The sequence below is a fragment of the Cannabis sativa genome, chromosome X (genome assembly GCF_029168945.1).
Source record: "Cannabis sativa cultivar Pink pepper isolate KNU-18-1 chromosome X, ASM2916894v1, whole genome shotgun sequence".
NCBI classification, from domain to species: domain Eukaryota; kingdom Viridiplantae; phylum Streptophyta; class Magnoliopsida; order Rosales; family Cannabaceae; genus Cannabis; species Cannabis sativa.
In genome coordinates, this window is record NC_083610.1 from 15,613,951 (window position 1) to 15,631,277 (window position 17,327).

The 17,327-nt window shown below is 36.3% G+C and overlaps 1 protein-coding gene and 1 non-coding gene across 2 annotated transcripts; one reads left to right on the top strand and one right to left on the bottom strand.

The window, feature by feature from the left end:
• Window positions 1-209: 209 nt before the first annotated feature.
• Window positions 210-749, bottom strand: LOC133032057 (glutenin, low molecular weight subunit-like). The gene has a single exon (XM_061105877.1). It carries the CDS (start codon window positions 747-749, stop codon window positions 210-212), a length of 540 nt encoding a protein of 179 aa, XP_060961860.1.
• Window positions 750-12,916: 12,167 nt separating this feature from the next.
• Window positions 12,917-13,023, top strand: LOC133032837 (small nucleolar RNA R71). The gene has a single exon (XR_009685426.1). It is a non-coding gene; the product is annotated as a small nucleolar RNA R71 (small nucleolar RNA).
• Window positions 13,024-17,327: the final 4,304 nt, after the last annotated feature.

The following is a 17,327-nucleotide window of genomic DNA, read 5'->3' on the forward strand; positions in this document are numbered from 1 at the left end:
TTATTTTATATATAATAATTATTTCATAAATAAATATATTACTTAGAAATAAAATATCAAAATTAAAAAATTAAGCATTAAACATTAAAATTAAGAAATTAAGTATTAAAATTAATTTGTCCATTACAATAAAAAATATATTATCTTAAATAAAATTAAGAAATTGTCTTTAAATAAACTTTAAAACATAAGACGTAATTAAAAAAAACCTAACTATCGTTGTTCAAATCAGTAAACTCTAAAAATTCATCTGCATTCGAGCTAAGTCTTGAACCATCAATATTCTCACGGGATTGAGCAGGCGGGGCAGGGTAATAAAATTGTCCAGTCTGCGACGTAGGTAAGATCTCCACATATTGTCGAGGGTGCGGGCGAACCAAAATTGGTTGTTGCTGTTGTTGCTGACTCTGAGCAGTGAAAAAGCCTCCATACATAGGCTGTTGTGGAGATCCTCCCATTTGACCATACACAGGTTGTTGCTGCAACAATGACCCAAATTGACCGTACACCGGGTATGGTTGTTGGGATGAGCCTCCAATATTACCAACCATAGGTTGTGTCTGAGATCCTCCAGCGGCATCCAAAAAAAATATAGGAGGAGACTGTGAGGGAAGCCCGAACATGTAATGCAACTGAGGCGATTGTGAAGAGCCAGCAGACATGTTGGGAGAATGTTGTTGTTGTTGTTGAAAAAACTGGGGCTGTTGAGGCGATCGTGGTTGTTGTTGTTGTTGTTGTTGTTGTGGCATTGACGTTGGAGGGGGGCTGAACTGGACGCGCTACCTTGCGGTTGTGATGGTAAAAATTTTTGTAAAAAATTATTAAACCGCGGGTCATGCAGAGACGCGTCACTGGAGGTGCCAGACTGATCAATTTTATCACGCATTTTTAACATAAACTCGGCGAAGACTCCCATATCTTCCGGAGTAATGGATGAAGTCGGTACTTGTGATTGAGCTCGACTTTGAGTACTCGAACTTGATGTCGAGTGATTAAAGCACAAATTTGTACATTTTAAATCCTTAATTATGCATATAAATTAATATAAATTAAATATTTCATAATTTTTATGGTAAATTTATTTTTATTAGAAATATTTAATTTACTTTAATTTTATGTCATTTTTTTTTTAGATTTGAGTTGTAAATGAAATGTTGGCATTCTTGAAGTTAAAAGCCCAAATAAAGAAGTGGTATTCTTGCAGATAGAAAGATTTCAAATTATTTTGGCCCAAATTCAAGCTCAAAGGCTTGATTCAATGTAGGCATGAGCCATTATGCTACTAAAAATCAAGTTATTTAACATATATATACTTGGACCAAAGATTGTTGACTCACCACGTCAAGACTCCACCTCTCTCCAACATTGGTTCTATTTCGGGCTAAAAATTAAGACCAAGCCCAACAGATATATATATATATATATATATATATATATATATATATGCAAGAAGTGGTCCAAATTAAATCATGGCCGAACCCACTCGTCAGCGACGTCAGCTCTCTCTCCCAACAAGACTGGCTCACGGTTCCCACTACAGCAGTCCAACTCTTCCATTGCGCCACCTGTCCGCATTATTCTATTTTGTCCCCCACTTTTCTCAGCTTTTTGTGCCATTTATTCCACTAAATGGTACACGAAAAATACCATTTTGGAGAGCTATCTTTCACTATAAATTGCACCATTTTGCATTGTAAAAGCATCAGATTTTACCTAGAGTTATTATACCAAAATTGTGTCTTTTCTTTCTTTCTTCTTTATTTTGTTTTATTAATTTTAGTGTAAAGACAATGCCTTTTCTAGGCTAATTTCTTTGGCAAGACTCAAGTGTAAGTTCATGCAATTTTTATTCTTCTAATATATTGATTCTCTTTGTTCTTCATTTTCACATTTGTTATATTAAATTTATCTTCTTCTTAATTACACTTTAAATTTAATAGTACCTTTTATATAAGTTCAGTCATGCTTTTCTTATGTAAGTTAGACTATTAATTATTAGAGTGTTTATTATATTATATGATTTTTACTGCATTCTGCCGGTGGTATTTTGTCGATTTAAATTATATAATATGATAGTATTTTTAGAAGTAGTTTTAATTTAATTAGAGAACATATTTTTCTAGTGAGCTTAATCATACACATTTTCCAACTATAATTAATGGTGTAGAATTATAGTTGAGGTTAAAGAATCAATTTTATTAGGAAAATATAATTGCATGTACAAAGCTTGTGTCTTCCATAATCATTTTCTGATCACTTCTCATTTTAATTACTTGTTTAATTTTTAAAAATCATTTCTCAATATTCTCATCACATTCAAGGTTCATATTTTATTCTTGTAAAATTACTAATTGTCCTTTTGAGTGTATTTTTCCTCCCTGTGGATACGACATATAGCCCGTTTACTACCGCGACCGCAGTGTAACTAATTGGGCGACATCATCGAGCTGCCTTTCAATTTATAACACAATCCTCTTAGATAGTCCGACCGGCTCCCAAGAACTTTATTCATAGCTTTCAATTGCTTGTATTTGCTAGCAGACCCATCGCTGGAATCATCTTCTGTATCCGTCATGCTAGCAACCTCTTCAAGCATTTTCTCCTGATCAAATAAAATATTAGAAATACAATAACAACAGCATACATTAGTTGTAAGAAAATTATTAAAAAACATATTGAAACTTACATGTAGTTCTTTGCATGTCTCGCTAATCCAAGTGTCTTCGGTTCCTTTTTTGAGGTGGCCTTTCTTCCAAGTATGAATTGTGTAGTCTTCAGGGACGTCCTGTTTAAAAATAGAGTTAGTTTGTGCTTAGTAAAAGAAATTGCTAATAGAAAGTTGATAATTTTACTTACATGTTCATTTCGAGACGCTGCCATCGACCTCGAGCCTTGCGTTGACAAATACTGCATTTCCCCTCTATTTTTCTTGTTTTGATTTGAACGAGCAATGAATTTTGGGCTCAAAAATAAGTCAATGATTTGCTTCCAACTCTCGGTAGTGCAGTGATCAGGTACTGCTTCAATAACACTTGCCAAATCATTTGGATCCCCAGAATAATGTTCCTGAAACCAAGTGTGCCTGATATTTTTTCTCTCAGAATATCTTCTCTTCATCTCATGATAAAGAGTACTCATCACTTTTTCAGGCTCAGGATGGCCATCAATATCGTACAAATACTAAAAACAAATAGTATTTGTTAAAAAAATGTGTTAATTGAAATTAATTATTTGAAACATTAAACTTGTTAATGTGTTTTACCTTCATTTTTTGTACAATTTGGTCTTTAAAGTGTTGAGGGATTTCACTAAAATTCAAGTAGTGTCCTGGCAATGTAATTGTCACCTCAACACCCATTTGACGTACAAAAGCTGAACTCTCCTTACCAACCACTTTGCATGTCACGGCATCAAGTTTTAGTGGTAATGGTTTCCCTGCATCACGCCTTCTTTGCTCAACATCCAAGTTGGTAGCAAGGCCACGCCCCTTTCTTCTTGGCGGTGGAGCAGTCTGACAAGTTGGCGGTACCTTACTAGGGTCCGGTGGATCGGTACCACCCCCGTCTCCACCATGATAAGTGGATACATCAGCTGACATTACTTTTTTTTGAAAAAAACATATTTCATCTATAAGTAATAGTAACAATAATTTAAAATTAATAAAGTTAACTTGAAATTGTTGCTATAATTTTAAACACTACGCAAGTATACGCAATCAAGTAGTAAATCTCACACAGGTGAGGTCGATCCCACAGGGAATTGGATTAAGTACCACTAAATTATACTTATGATTCTATTCGGTAAATCGAAAGCAATTATGATTTAAAAACAGTAAAATATGAAAGAAATTCAGAAAACTTAATAACACAATTTAAAGTTGAGCAAGATGAGACAATAGGGAGGAGAATCCTGTTGTTGTTTACCCAAATCGTTAATGATTAATTACTATCCTATTCTTGCAGTGAATGACAGATTATGAAATAACCTAGCTCCTTTCAGATCTTCTAGATTCTAAATCACATGTTATCTAATTAATTCCTTAACTAAACTAACATGAAATCAGCATTAAGCAATAATCTACTCGTCACATAAGTCATGCAAATACTTTCGTTTCACATAGAACATTGATTATCTTAATTTTAGCATTCTCAATTCTCACTTTTCAGATTTTGAATTGAGATCATAGAGCATGCACAAGGTGATCAATCTTAAACATGAAATTAAGAACAAATTAAGATAATTTCACACACAAGAATTGAGGAATGGTAATTAAACATTAACTAGGCAAAACATTAAACAACAATCATCATCCTCCCTAAATGGGAAATTTAGTTCAGAAACAAATCCATAACCATTCCTATAGCAAAATTCAACATAAATAAATTAAAGAGGAATAAAGAAAAGAACTGTTGGTGGATGAATTCTGGATCTTCACTTGAATCTCTATGCTCTTCCTGCCGCTCTCAGCTGTGTTTTAGGGTTCCAAATCGCTCTCTCAGACTTCCAATCGCAGTTTTCTATTTATAATTGAAATTTAGGGTTCGATGGACAAAAATGCCCCTGGTCCGTACGGGATCTCGCCGCGGCCAAGCTTCCTCTCGCCGCGGCGAGAATATTGCAAAATTGGGTGCTCTCTGTATCTCTTAACTGGCCGCGGCGAGCCTCTTCATCGCCGCGGCGACTGACGCCTTGCTAAACTTCGAGATCTAGCCGCGGCCAAGTTGTGTTTAGCCGCGGCCAGATATGCACAATTGCTCAAAAATTGAGTTTTCTTCGGCTCAGCACGTCTTTTAACGAATTTCTGCACCCGAGACCTCTTTTATTCCAAAGAACCTGAAAACATAGAAAACAAGCGTAATTCCGTCCCAACACAGCTAAAAACGCACATAAATTGGATCCAAAACATAGGCTAAAAATAGCCTAACAAACTCCCCCAAACTGACTCTTTACTCGTCCCCGAGTAAACTAAGACTAAACTAAAAACAAACTGACAATGATAGCTAAACTTTCCAACAATTTAATTGTTACCACCACCTGCACAACTTCAATCCATCAATAACCAGAATTTCAACTTGCCAACTCTAAGAACTAAGTTGAATGTGCAATTTACAAGTAAGTAATTCATACATACATAAAGCATCGAAATTTCCATCAATATCACAACTGTTCTAACTTTCCAACATTCCACTAACACATGATCAATAAGTTTGAATGACATACCTCTCTCCACTAATGTTGACAAATTTCTATTTGGAATCAATAGGTCTTTTTCGGTTAACATCACATGGCTTAGGTACATGGGTAGGTGAGAAGTCATTTAGGCTTTACTATACCATCAGCACTATTAACCAAGCAAGCCTAGACATTGATTTTGCTTTCTTTCCATATATCCCAAAAACAGAAATAAGAGATTGCAATTTTTCTTATGTGTGTACCTCATAATTTTCTTAACTTTTTTTCAAGAAGACACATTTTTTTCTTCTTTTTTTTTTTCCATAGGCACCACACACAATATTATTCTTTTTTTTCTCTTTCAATCTCTCATTCCTACACTTTATTTTTTTTTATTTTTTTTTTCACTTACAGCACTTATCCCCCCCAAACTTGCTTCAAGGCTCATGGCATAATAAGGTATGTTCAGGGTGAAAAAAAGTTCAAGATAACGCTCAGTTAAGTGGTGAAAAAAAATTTTTAAACAGGCTAAGGCTCAACTTTGGGTATACTATGGTAAAAAATTCATAGGCAGGCTTGAAAGGCTCAATCGTTCCAAAGAAAACTTGCCTAAATCACTTTCCAAACAAAAATCATCAAGGATTTCGCTTCAAGAGAGTATGTCAAACAAATTCTATTCCATGTTCAATCAATCATTCCACAAACCAAATAGAACAGAGGTGATACGTGAGAATAGCAAATGTTTTAAATCTACATGAATCACTTCCTAGCACACATCCAATTTAATTCAAACAGTTGCAAGTCAAGCACACAGTTATGTTTTAATCCATTGCACAAGTGAATAACAACAATTCAATCCATCTTTCAATTTAACTATCACGAAAGACTAAAAAAAACTAAAACAAACTAAACTAAAACAAATAAACGCGAAAAAATAAATTAAGTTCCCCCCCAAACTAAAATGCACATTGTCCCCAATGTGTGAAAATAAACCAGGGTGAGAGAAACTTACCTGAGCCCCTTAGAAGGGGTTTGGCGGCGGTGGCTGGTCATAAGGGTTGAAACGGGGTGGCATGGCAAAATAGTTCGGTTCTTCCACACCGATATTCATCCTCGTGACAAGTGAATTCAATTGAGCCACCTGCTGCTCATCGAAGATACTCCTCTGGGCCATGTAATTTTGCATATGCATGTTTTGCTGAATCAGATAATTCAGCTGATCGTGAGTGTACTGCATGGCAGGGTCAAGAGGCCCGACAAGACGTGGTGGTTCAATGTCCTCACGTTCCTCTTCTTCTCTTGCCGGAGGACCTCTTTGAACTGGCGGTTGCCCATGAGGATGAGGGGGTTTGAAGCGAAGAACAGTCGCCAAGTTAATAGGGCGCTGTGGCGGTGCCTTTGTATCATATGAGTACTGTGGTACCCCATGTTTCTCACATAGATCAGTGATTATTCCAGCCAACCCAAGTCCTCCACCGGAAGATCCCTCAACCATAATGTCAAAGGTCACTCGAACAATATCCCCCACATTCAAATTATACCCTTTCATAATGCCGTAAACCCATTTAAGTCTGTCCATTTGAGCATCAGAAAAATGCTTGTTGGGAAGCATCCTTGCACTAACAAAGTAAAGCCAAGCCTTGGCCACTGGATTGAGTTCACATCGGTACAATTGGTATGGTTCTCCATTAAGCTCATGGAACCTAAGGCCAGGATACCCTAGAGTCTCAGCAATATCCACATAATTCAAACTTCTCTCATAAAATTGTCGTTTCAAGGGTTGTTCTTCCACAGTGAAAGTTTGGAGTTCATAAAGGGCATGAATATCGGCTGTGGTAGCAGGCACTCTAACCCCCCTAACTCTAACTTTGCCATCTTCTCTTTCAGGCCAGTTGGCTAAAAATTCCAAAGCTAGAGTTTGATTACCACGCTCAGTGACATCTACGAACTTAGTCCACTGCCTATGTAGGATTTGATCCCTAATAGATGCAAAAGCAGGGGGAATGTTGGCAGTTTGGCTTAGGTTCACAATGTCTATCCCTCTATCTTCAATGAATGCCCTATCTTTCAATTTCAAAAACCGCTCTTGAGCCTCCATGTTGGTAAACCTAACTCTATCAAGGTTAGAGCGTCCCCTAGGTGGGTTAGATGATGAAGCTCCCTCCTCATTAACTCTTGACCTCTTTGGACCCATCTCACCAAAAAAATTATATCCTAACTCCCAAGATTTTTCAAAATTTCGACAGCACTTCCCCTTAAAAATTGACTTCCTGGGATTAAAATCCCTTTCAATTTAACCCAATTCTATTACACAATCAATTTCAACAATGTATATAGCAAAAATCCCAAATATCCACCAAATAATCCAAAATTATCCAACAAATTCACAAATTCTTCAATAAAAATTGGAGTGGAAGTCTTAGAATCAATACCTCAATGACAATTCTTCCTTTAATCATCCTCCATTGTTGACATCTTGAAGCTTTTGAGAAGAAAAGGATGAATAAGGTATTTGGGTGAGGTTTTAGGGATTTGGGGTTGATTTTGAGTGGGAATTAGTGTTTAATGAGAGAAATAAGGGATTAGGATGATTATTGATGAAAGTTTATGGTTAGAGTTGGTGGAAAAGAGTTTAGAATGGGATTAGATGAAGAAAAAATGGTGAAAAGGGGTGTTTTCGGCGTGGAGAAGAGAGGGTTTGAATGGGGTGTGAGTTTTAAAATGTTAGGGATTTGGGGTTTTTAAACTTATTCTGACCAGTCTCGCCGCGGCCACATGTAGCCTCGCCGCGGCGAGATTCCGTGAAAATAACCCTCTTTCTGTAAGTCTTATCTGGCCGCGGCGGTATGTCCCCTCGCCGCGGCTAGAAATCGTGAAAATAAGGCCCTCTCTGTAAGGTTTATCTGGCCGCGGCTACACATACCATCGCCGCGGCCACTGACAAAAAAAAATTTTTTTTTTTTTTTTTTTTTTTTGTAACGAAAAAGAATGAACAACAAGAAAAATAACAGTAAACTTAAAAAGAGTTCAACTAAATCAAAAGAACACTTGGGTTGCCTCCCAATTAGCGCTAACTTTATCGTCGCTCAGCTAGACGTTGATTGAGATCTTCAAAGTGGCGCCAGAATCATGGCGGACTTGGTTTGATCAAATTGACCTCCCAAGTAGAGCTTTAATCGCTGTCCATTCACTTTGAAAGTATTAGGACTTTCACCTTTTAGTTCCACTGCTCCGTAGGGAAATACTTTGATCACCGTAAATGGCCCGGACCACCTTGACTTTAATTTACCAGGAAACAACTTTAGTCTTGAGTTGAAGAGTAGAACTTGTTGACCAGGTTGAAACTCCTTTCTGACTAGATTTCGGTCATGCCATCTCTTAGTTCTTTCCTTGTAAATCTTGGCGTTTTCATAAGCTTCATTTCGAAATTCTTCCAACTCATCCAACTGTAGTAGTCTTTTCTCGCCCAAGAAATTTTTAAGTCCATGTTTAGAGTTCTCATTGCCCAATAAGCTTTGTGTTCTAACTCCACCGGTAAATGACACGCCTTTCCAAACACCAACCGATATGGTGACATCCCAATTGGCGTTTTGAACGCTGTTCTGTAGGCCCACAATGCGTCATCCAACTTTCTTGACCAATCTTTCCTTGATCTCTGCACCGTTTTCTCCAGAATCATCTTTATTTCCCGGTTAGAAATCTCAGCTTGGCCATTACTTTGTGGATGATAGGGGAGGGCAGTTCGATGACGAACACCATACTTTGAAAGGAGTGCTTCGAACTGTTTGTTGCAGAAATGACTCCCTTCATCGCTTATGATCGCTCGGGGAGTACCAAACCGTGTGAATATATTCTTCTGAAGGAACCGAAGAACTTGTTTTTCCATCATTAGCCGGTGTTCTTTGCAGCTTCTACCCATTTTGATACGTAATCCACAGCTAGTAAAATGTATAGATTGCTAAACGATGAAGGAAAAGGACCCATAAAGTCTATCCCCCATACACCAAACAACTCTACTTCCAAGATTCCTGTCAAAGGCATTTCGTTTCTCCTTGAGATGTTTCCTGTACGCTGACAACGATCACATGCCTTCACAAAAGTACTAGCATCTTTGAAAAGCGTTGGCCAAAAGAACCCGCTTTGCAACACTTTTGCAGCTGTTCTAGTTCCACTGAAGTGTCCCCCACATGGTAAAGCATGACAGTGATTAAGAATAGAGTACATCTCCTCTTCAGGCACACACCTTCTTATTATCTGATCTGCACAGTGTTTGTAGAGGATTGGCTCTTCCCAATAGTAATGTTTTACCTCGGAAAAGAATTTCTTTAATTGTTGACGAGATAGCTCAGGAGGAGTGATATTAGCAGCTAAGTAGTTAACATAATCAGCATACCATGGTACCATAAGACTTTCCCTCACACTAAAGAGTTGTTCATCGGGAAATTGTTCATTTATTTGTACCTCTTTCGTATTCTGGCTTTCTTCCAGTTCTAGTCTTGACAAGTGATCTGCCACCAAGTTCTCAGTACCCTTCTTGTCTTTTATGTCTAGATCAAATTCTTGCAAAAGAAGAACCCATCGAATCAGTCGTGGTTTGGCATCCTTCTTAGTCATCAAGTATTTGATTGCTGAATGATCTGTATACACTATCACTTTATTGCCAATCAAGTAGGGTCGAAATTTGTCACATGCAAACACTATAGCCAGCATCTCTTTTTCTGTAGTAGCGTAGTTTAGTTGGGCATCATTCAAGGTTTTGCTTGCATAGTAAATGGTTCTGAATACCTTGTCAACCCGTTGTCCCAAAACTGCTCCAATAGCATAATCACTTGCATCGCACATGATTTCAAAAGGTAATTCCCAGTTTGGTGTAGTCACAATCGGTGCTGAGATTAACTTCTCCTTGAGAATTTGGAATGCTTCAAGACAATCTTTCCCAAATTCAAAAGGTACTCCACTAGCAAGAAGATTGGATAGCGGTTTGGCCACTTTGGAGAAATCTTTGATAAATCTTCTATAAAACCCAACATGACCCAAGAAGCTTCGAACTCCCTTAACTGAAACTGGAGGAGGCAAGTTCTCAATGGTAGATACTTTGGCTCTGTCAACCTCAATACCTTCTTTTGAGATTTTATGTCCCAAAGACTATTCCTTCGTAACCATGAAATGGCACTTTTCCCAGTTCAGCACCAAATTAGAGTCTTCACATCTTGCTAAAACCAATTCCAAGTTGCTCAGACATTGGTCAAACGATGAGCCAAACACTGAAAAATCATCCATGAACACCTCGATGCACTTTTCTATTAAATCTGAAAATATGGCCATCATACACCTCTGAAATGTTGCTGGAGCATTGCACAGCCCAAATGGCATTCGTCGAAAAGCAAAAGTACCATATGGACATGTGAATGTTGTTTTCTCTTGATCCTCCGGTGCTATAGCTATTTGGTGATACCCTGAGTATCCATCAAGGAAACAATAGTACTCTTGTCCTGCCAACTTGTCTAACATCTGATCAATGAATGGGAGTGGAAAGTGATCTTTTCTTGTGGCCTTGTTGAGTTTTCGGTAGTCAATGCAAATTCTCCATCCCGTGACAGTTCTAGTTGGGATGAGTTCATTCTTCTCGTTCTTTACCACCGTCATCCCTCCTTTCTTTGGAACAACTTGGACTGGGCTCACCCATTTACTGTCTGAAATAGGATATGCTACCCCGGCATCTAACCACTTCAAGACTTCTTTTCTGACAACCTCCTTCATTGGTGGATTTAATCTACGTTGTGCATCAATGGTTGGCTTCACTCCTTCCTCCATTAAGATTCTATGCATTACAGTTGAAGGGCTGATCCCTTTAATATCTGCTAAAGTCCATCCAATGGCTTTTGAATGCTTCCTTAGAACCCGTAATAGCTTATCTGTCTCTACAGAAGATAGGGAAGAAGCCACAATAACAGGAAGTGTCTTATTTTCTCCCAAATATTCATACCTGAGATGCTCTGGTAGGACTTTTAACTCTAGTTGAGGAGGCTTTTCAGTAGATGGGGTAGGCTTTGTTGGTATGACTCCTAACTCTTCATAATATTTTCTATTCAGCGGTCCATAAGAATCGAGCCACAAAGCATACTCATAAGCTTCCTTACCGTCTTGTTCCACCACCTCTTCTTGTACCAAACTCAGATTAAGAGGATCTTCAGCATGTGTCTTTGTCTCCATTAACTGGTCCACCACATCAATTGCAAAACAGTTGTCACTAGCCGTAGGATAGGTCATTGCTTTGAGCACATTAAATACAACTTCATCTCCTTGTACCCTTAGCTTTAACTCTCCTTTCTGAACATCAATTAGTGCTTTCCCTGTTGCCAAGAAAGGTCTACCCAGGATGATAGGAACATTACTATCTTCTTCCATATCCAGAACAATGAAATCAGCTGGAAAGATGAACTTGTCCACCTTTACTAACACATCCTCAATGACTCCTCTAGGGTGAGCTAGCGATCGATCTGCCAATTGAAGAGTTACAGTAGTTGGCTTTGCTTCACCTAGCTGCAATCTTTTAAACACTGACAAAGGCATTAAGTTTATACTGGCTCCCAAATCACATAGTGCATTTATTCCTTCAATTTTACCAATAGTACAAGGAATAGTGAAACTCCCTGGATCTCTGAGTTTTGGAGGGAGTTTCTTCTGTAGAATAGCGCTACACTCTTCAGTTAGAGCCACTGTCTCATAGTCTTCCATCTTCCTCTTCTTTGACAAAATTTCCTTCATAAACTTCACATAACTTGGCATCTGCTCTAGAGCTTCAGCAAAAGGAATGTTAATGTGAAGTCTTTTGAAGACTTCTAGAAACTTGGTGAACTGCTTGTCTAAGCTTGACTTTCTAAGCCTCTGAGGATAGGGTATTTTTACATGATGATCAATACTAATTGGTGGAGACTGTGGTGGTGCTGCTGGGCTGTCAGTAGCCTTCTCTGCTGTTGGTGTTGGTGTTTGCACTGGTTGAGCATTTATTTCTTCGTCTTCCTCAATTGGTTGTGGTAACTCGGGCCCATCATACTTCTTACCGCTCCTCAGGGTAATTGCCTTGCAATTTTCTTTGGGATTAACTTCAGTTGTGCTAGGCAAATTCCCTTGAGGGCGGGTTGCTACCTGAGTTGCTAGCTGGCCCATCTGAGTCTGAAGGTCTTTAATTGAAGATCTAGTTTCAGTCATGAATTGGAGCAGTAAATCTGTCTGCAAACTAGAACTTCCACCAGAGGCTTGTTGCTGATTAAACTGTTGGTTCTGATTTCTTTGTTGATAGAACCCACTATTTCTTCGGTTGTTATTCTGGTTGAACCCATAATTGTTGTTGTTGTTGTTCTGTGAAAAATTCCCAATGGCTTTAGCTTCATCCATTGGCAAATCATCCACATACGCTTGACACTCCGAAAAGTGATGACTTCCTCCACATAACTCACAAACAATTTGGGCTTGCTTAGCTTGCCCTGCAATGATTTTAGTCAATGCCTCAACCTGAGCTGTTAACTTTGTGATGGCATCAACTTCTAACACACCAGCTACCTTCTTAGATTGACTCCTTTCAGTTGGCCACTGCTGATTGTTTAGAGCCATCTCCTCCAATAGATCATACGCTTCATTAGCACTTTTTCTCATAAAAGCTCCGCCCGCTGCTGCATCTATTAAAGTTCTAGTATTACCAACCAGCCCGTTATAAAAGTTGTGAACCAGCATCCACTTCTCTATACCATGATGAGGACACCTCCTGATCAGATCTTTAAACCTCTCCCAAGTCTCATGGAGAGATTCATTATCTTGTTGGCAGAAATTATTGATCTCTCCTCTTAGCTTTGCAGACTTAGCTGGAGGAAAGAACTTTGACAAGAATTTTGTTGCCAGATCATTCCATGTAGCAATAGAATTAGGTGGCAAAGAATTCAACCAACTCTTGGCTCGTTCTCTGAGCGAGAATGGAAACAACCTCAGTCGAATGGCATCATCACTAACTCCATTAACCTTAAAAGTTTCACAAAGTTCCATGAAGTTAGAGAGATGCAAATTAGGATCTTCAGAAGGGAGACCACCAAACTGAACTGAAGACTGCACCATTTGAAGGATGGCAGGCTTAATCTCGAAATTGTTTGCATCCACTGCCGGTGGCCTGATACATGACTGCACTCCCGTCAGAGTAGGGAGAATGTAATCTCTCAAGCTACGGCCATTAGCTTGATCTTCCACGGCACCTCCATTATTACCGTTATTACCCCCATTGTTTCCAGCATTATTGTTCACATTCGCAGCCATGATCTCTGATGTTTCAGCAGTTGCTGAAACTCTTTCTTGCCTCTTGTTCTTTCGATTCCTCCTGCAAGTTTTCTCAATTTCAGGATCAACTGGTAATATGACTGTTTGTCCTTGACGGCGCATGCACTTAGGATTCCTGAAATAAATCAAGAAAATATTGCAAGAAAAAGGTTAGAAAAATCAGCAAGAGAAAAAATATACCAAATTAGAAGTTAGTATAATTTTATGTAATATTAATCTTAGACAATTCTCCGGCAGCGGCGCCAAAAACTTGTTGCTATAATTTTAAACACTACGCAAGTATACGCAATCAAGTAGTAAATCTCACACAGGTGAGGTCGATCCCACAGGGAATTGGATTAAGTACCACTAAATTATACTTATGATTCTATTCGGTAAATCGAAAGCAATTATGATTTAAAAACAGTGAAATATGAAAGAAATTCAGAAAACTTAATAACACAATTTAAAGTTGAGCAAGATGAGACAATAGGGAGGAGAATCCTGTTGTTGTTTACCCAAATCGTTAATGATTAATTACTATCCTATTCTTGCAGTGAATGACAGATTATGAAATAACCTAGCTCCTTTCAGATCTTCTAGATTCTAAATCACATGTTATCTAATTAATTCCTTAACTAAACTAACATGAAATCAGCATTAAGCAATAATCTACTCGTCACATAAGTCATGCAAATACTTTCGTTTCACATAGAACATTGATTATCTTAATTTTAGCATTCTCAATTCTCACTTTTCAGATTTTGAATTGAGATCATAGAGCATGCACAAGGTGATCAATCTTAAACATGAAATTAAGAACAAATTAAGATAATTTCACACACAAGAATTGAGGAATGGTAATTAAACATTAACTAGGCAAAACATTAAACAACAATCATCATCCTCCCTAAATGGGAAATTTAGTTCAGAAACAAATCCATAACCATTCCTATAGCAAAATTCAACATAAATAAATTAAAGAGGAATAAAGAAAAGAACTGTTGGTGGATGAATTCTGGATCTTCACTTGAATCTCTATGCTCTTCCTGCCGCTCTCAGCTGTGTTTTAGGGTTCCAAATCGCTCTCTCAGACTTCCAATCGCAGTTTTCTATTTATAATTGAAATTTAGGGTTCGATGGACAAAAATGCCCCTGGTCCGTACGGGATCTCGCCGCGGCCAAGCTTCCTCTCGCCGCGGCGAGAATATTGCAAAATTGGGTGCTCTCTGTATCTCTTAACTGGCCGCGGCGAGCCTCTTCATCGCCGCGGCGACTGACGCCTTGCTAAACTTCGAGATCTAGCCGCGGCCAAGTTGTGTTTAGCCGCGGCCAGATATGCACAATTGCTCAAAAATTGAGTTTTCTTCGGCTCAGCACGTCTTTTAACGAATTTCTGCACCCGAGACCTCTTTTATTCCAAAGAACCTGAAAACATAGAAAACAAGCGTAATTCCGTCCCAACACAGCTAAAAACGCACATAAATTGGATCCAAAACATAGGCTAAAAATAGCCTAACAGAAATAAGAAATATTAACTTGCAATTAATAATTATATGATTTACAAAATAAAGCGATTGAAAATTAATCATCCATATCACTATCATTATTAACTGAATGATCATTCACATCATCTTCACAAAGGTCAACTAAAATTTCTTCGTCAGATTCTTCAGTAGCATCTTCGTCGTCCACGTTGCGGTCATCTTCGTTGACAAGCGAACTTGGTTCAGTGCCAATGTCCATATGAGGTTGATTAGGTAGCAAAATTAACTCCCCAAGATCAACTGTTAACACAGAATTGGATGAGTTGGTGTCGTGTACCAAATCAGTTTCGACGTTAGCATCATCATCCACGATATCCCAAATTTGTCGGTGATTTACATTCTCAACTATTTTCCAATTTTTCCCTCTCAATAAATCATCGAGATAAAACACTTGCTTTGCTTGACTAGCAAGTATGTATGGGTCATCTTTATACCATACACCACTGACATTAATACTAGTGATAAGGTTCTCGACGATTGTTTTCTTCCGTCTTGGATTTGTATTGTACCACTTGCACTTAAATAATGTGACATGAATTGACTCATACCCCAACCCTAATTTTTTCAACTTTTTCTTGGCATCATAATAGTTTGATGGAATTTTATTTTCCTTTGGAAAAGCAAATTTTAATAACTTCAGTAATTCATCAAATATGTTGTTAGGAATCTTTCCCCTAACTTTCAAATGCAATAACTTTGCCAAAAAGTTAAGAGAAGATATCTAATCACAACCAGGATACAACTCGGCCTCAATTTCTTCAAATAATTCGTCGCGCCATTGATTTGCATCTGGATTATCATCCATTTCAAATGACGGCTGAAGGAAGTCATCCACTATCGGAATCATCTCGTCAATTTCAATATCATCATCAGCGGCATCATGGTCATTCATTGCATTAGTCGCACTAGATTCTGCTTCCCCGTGGTAAGTCCACTTCTCGTAACCTATAAAAAAACCCCAATCGAATATATGTGCTTTCACAACAGGTAAAGTTTGAAGCCTATTGTTCACACATCTTACACATGGGCACCTAATTCTACCATCACAATCTTTACATTTCGAGGCCATCTCTAAAAATGCATTTAGACCATCCCAATATTGTGAACATCTACGATTTCGCAATGTGGTCCAAGACTTGTCGATTGTCATCTAAAATTTTATGAAGACATAAGATTTAACTAGTATAAAGAAAAATTGAATGATAAAATTTTGTGCTATTTTATGATATTTTATGCTATTTTATTAAAAAAAAATCATTATTATTTTAATATTTACACAATTATTTATATATTATTAAAAAAAACATTCATTATTAAATACATTTTCTATTTTTAATTTTTAAAGATATATTATTTAAAAATATTTTACTATATTGAATCTTTTTCTTAAAAAAAAAATTATATTTAAATTCGTACAAAGTTTTTTAATTCATTACATCAAAATATTTTTTTTTTGCTTTTATATTTATTTTTCAAGTATACATAATACAATAAAATTTTCATTTATTAATTTTTTTTTATATTAAAAAAATTATTATTTTATTAATATTTTTTTTTACATATTTTAATTTTAAAATTTTATTATTTAATTAATTTTTTAAAAAAAAAAATTATTTAAAAATATTTACCTATATTCAATCTTTTTCTTAAAAAAAAATTATAATTAAATTCGTACATAATTTTTTAATTCATTACATCAAAATATTTTGTTTTTGCTTTTATATTTTTTTTTTCAAGTATATATTATAATAAAATTCGCATTTATTAAATTTTTTTAAATCAAAAAAATTATTAATTTATTAATATTTATTCTTTACATATTTTAATGTTAAAATTTTATTATTTAATTAATTTTTAATATTTAATTATTAAGTATATATTTCATAAAATTTTTGTTGTTAAGTATATATTAAAAAATTATAATTTAGATTTTGAAATCTTATTTAATAATTTATATGAAAAAGTTTATTTTTTATGTTGTATACACATAAAAATTAATTATATTTTTTTACATTATATACTTAATATTAAAAAATATTATACTTCTAAATATTTTTTCCAATAATAAAGATTTATTCTAATTTTTTAATTACATTTTCAAAAATAATCAATTATATATCAATTTTATAATTTTCTATATATATATAAGTTATATAACTTGTTTATATATATTATATATACAGTATATATACTGTATATACTATATATACATTATATACAGTATATATAATGTATATATAGTGTATATACAATATATAAAATACAATATCCAATATACAATATACAAAACACAAAATACAATAT

Coding starts and splice junctions, on each gene's coding strand:
- LOC133032057 (XM_061105877.1), bottom strand. CDS start 749: ATGCCACAACAACAACAACAACAACAACAACCACGATCGCCTCAACAG.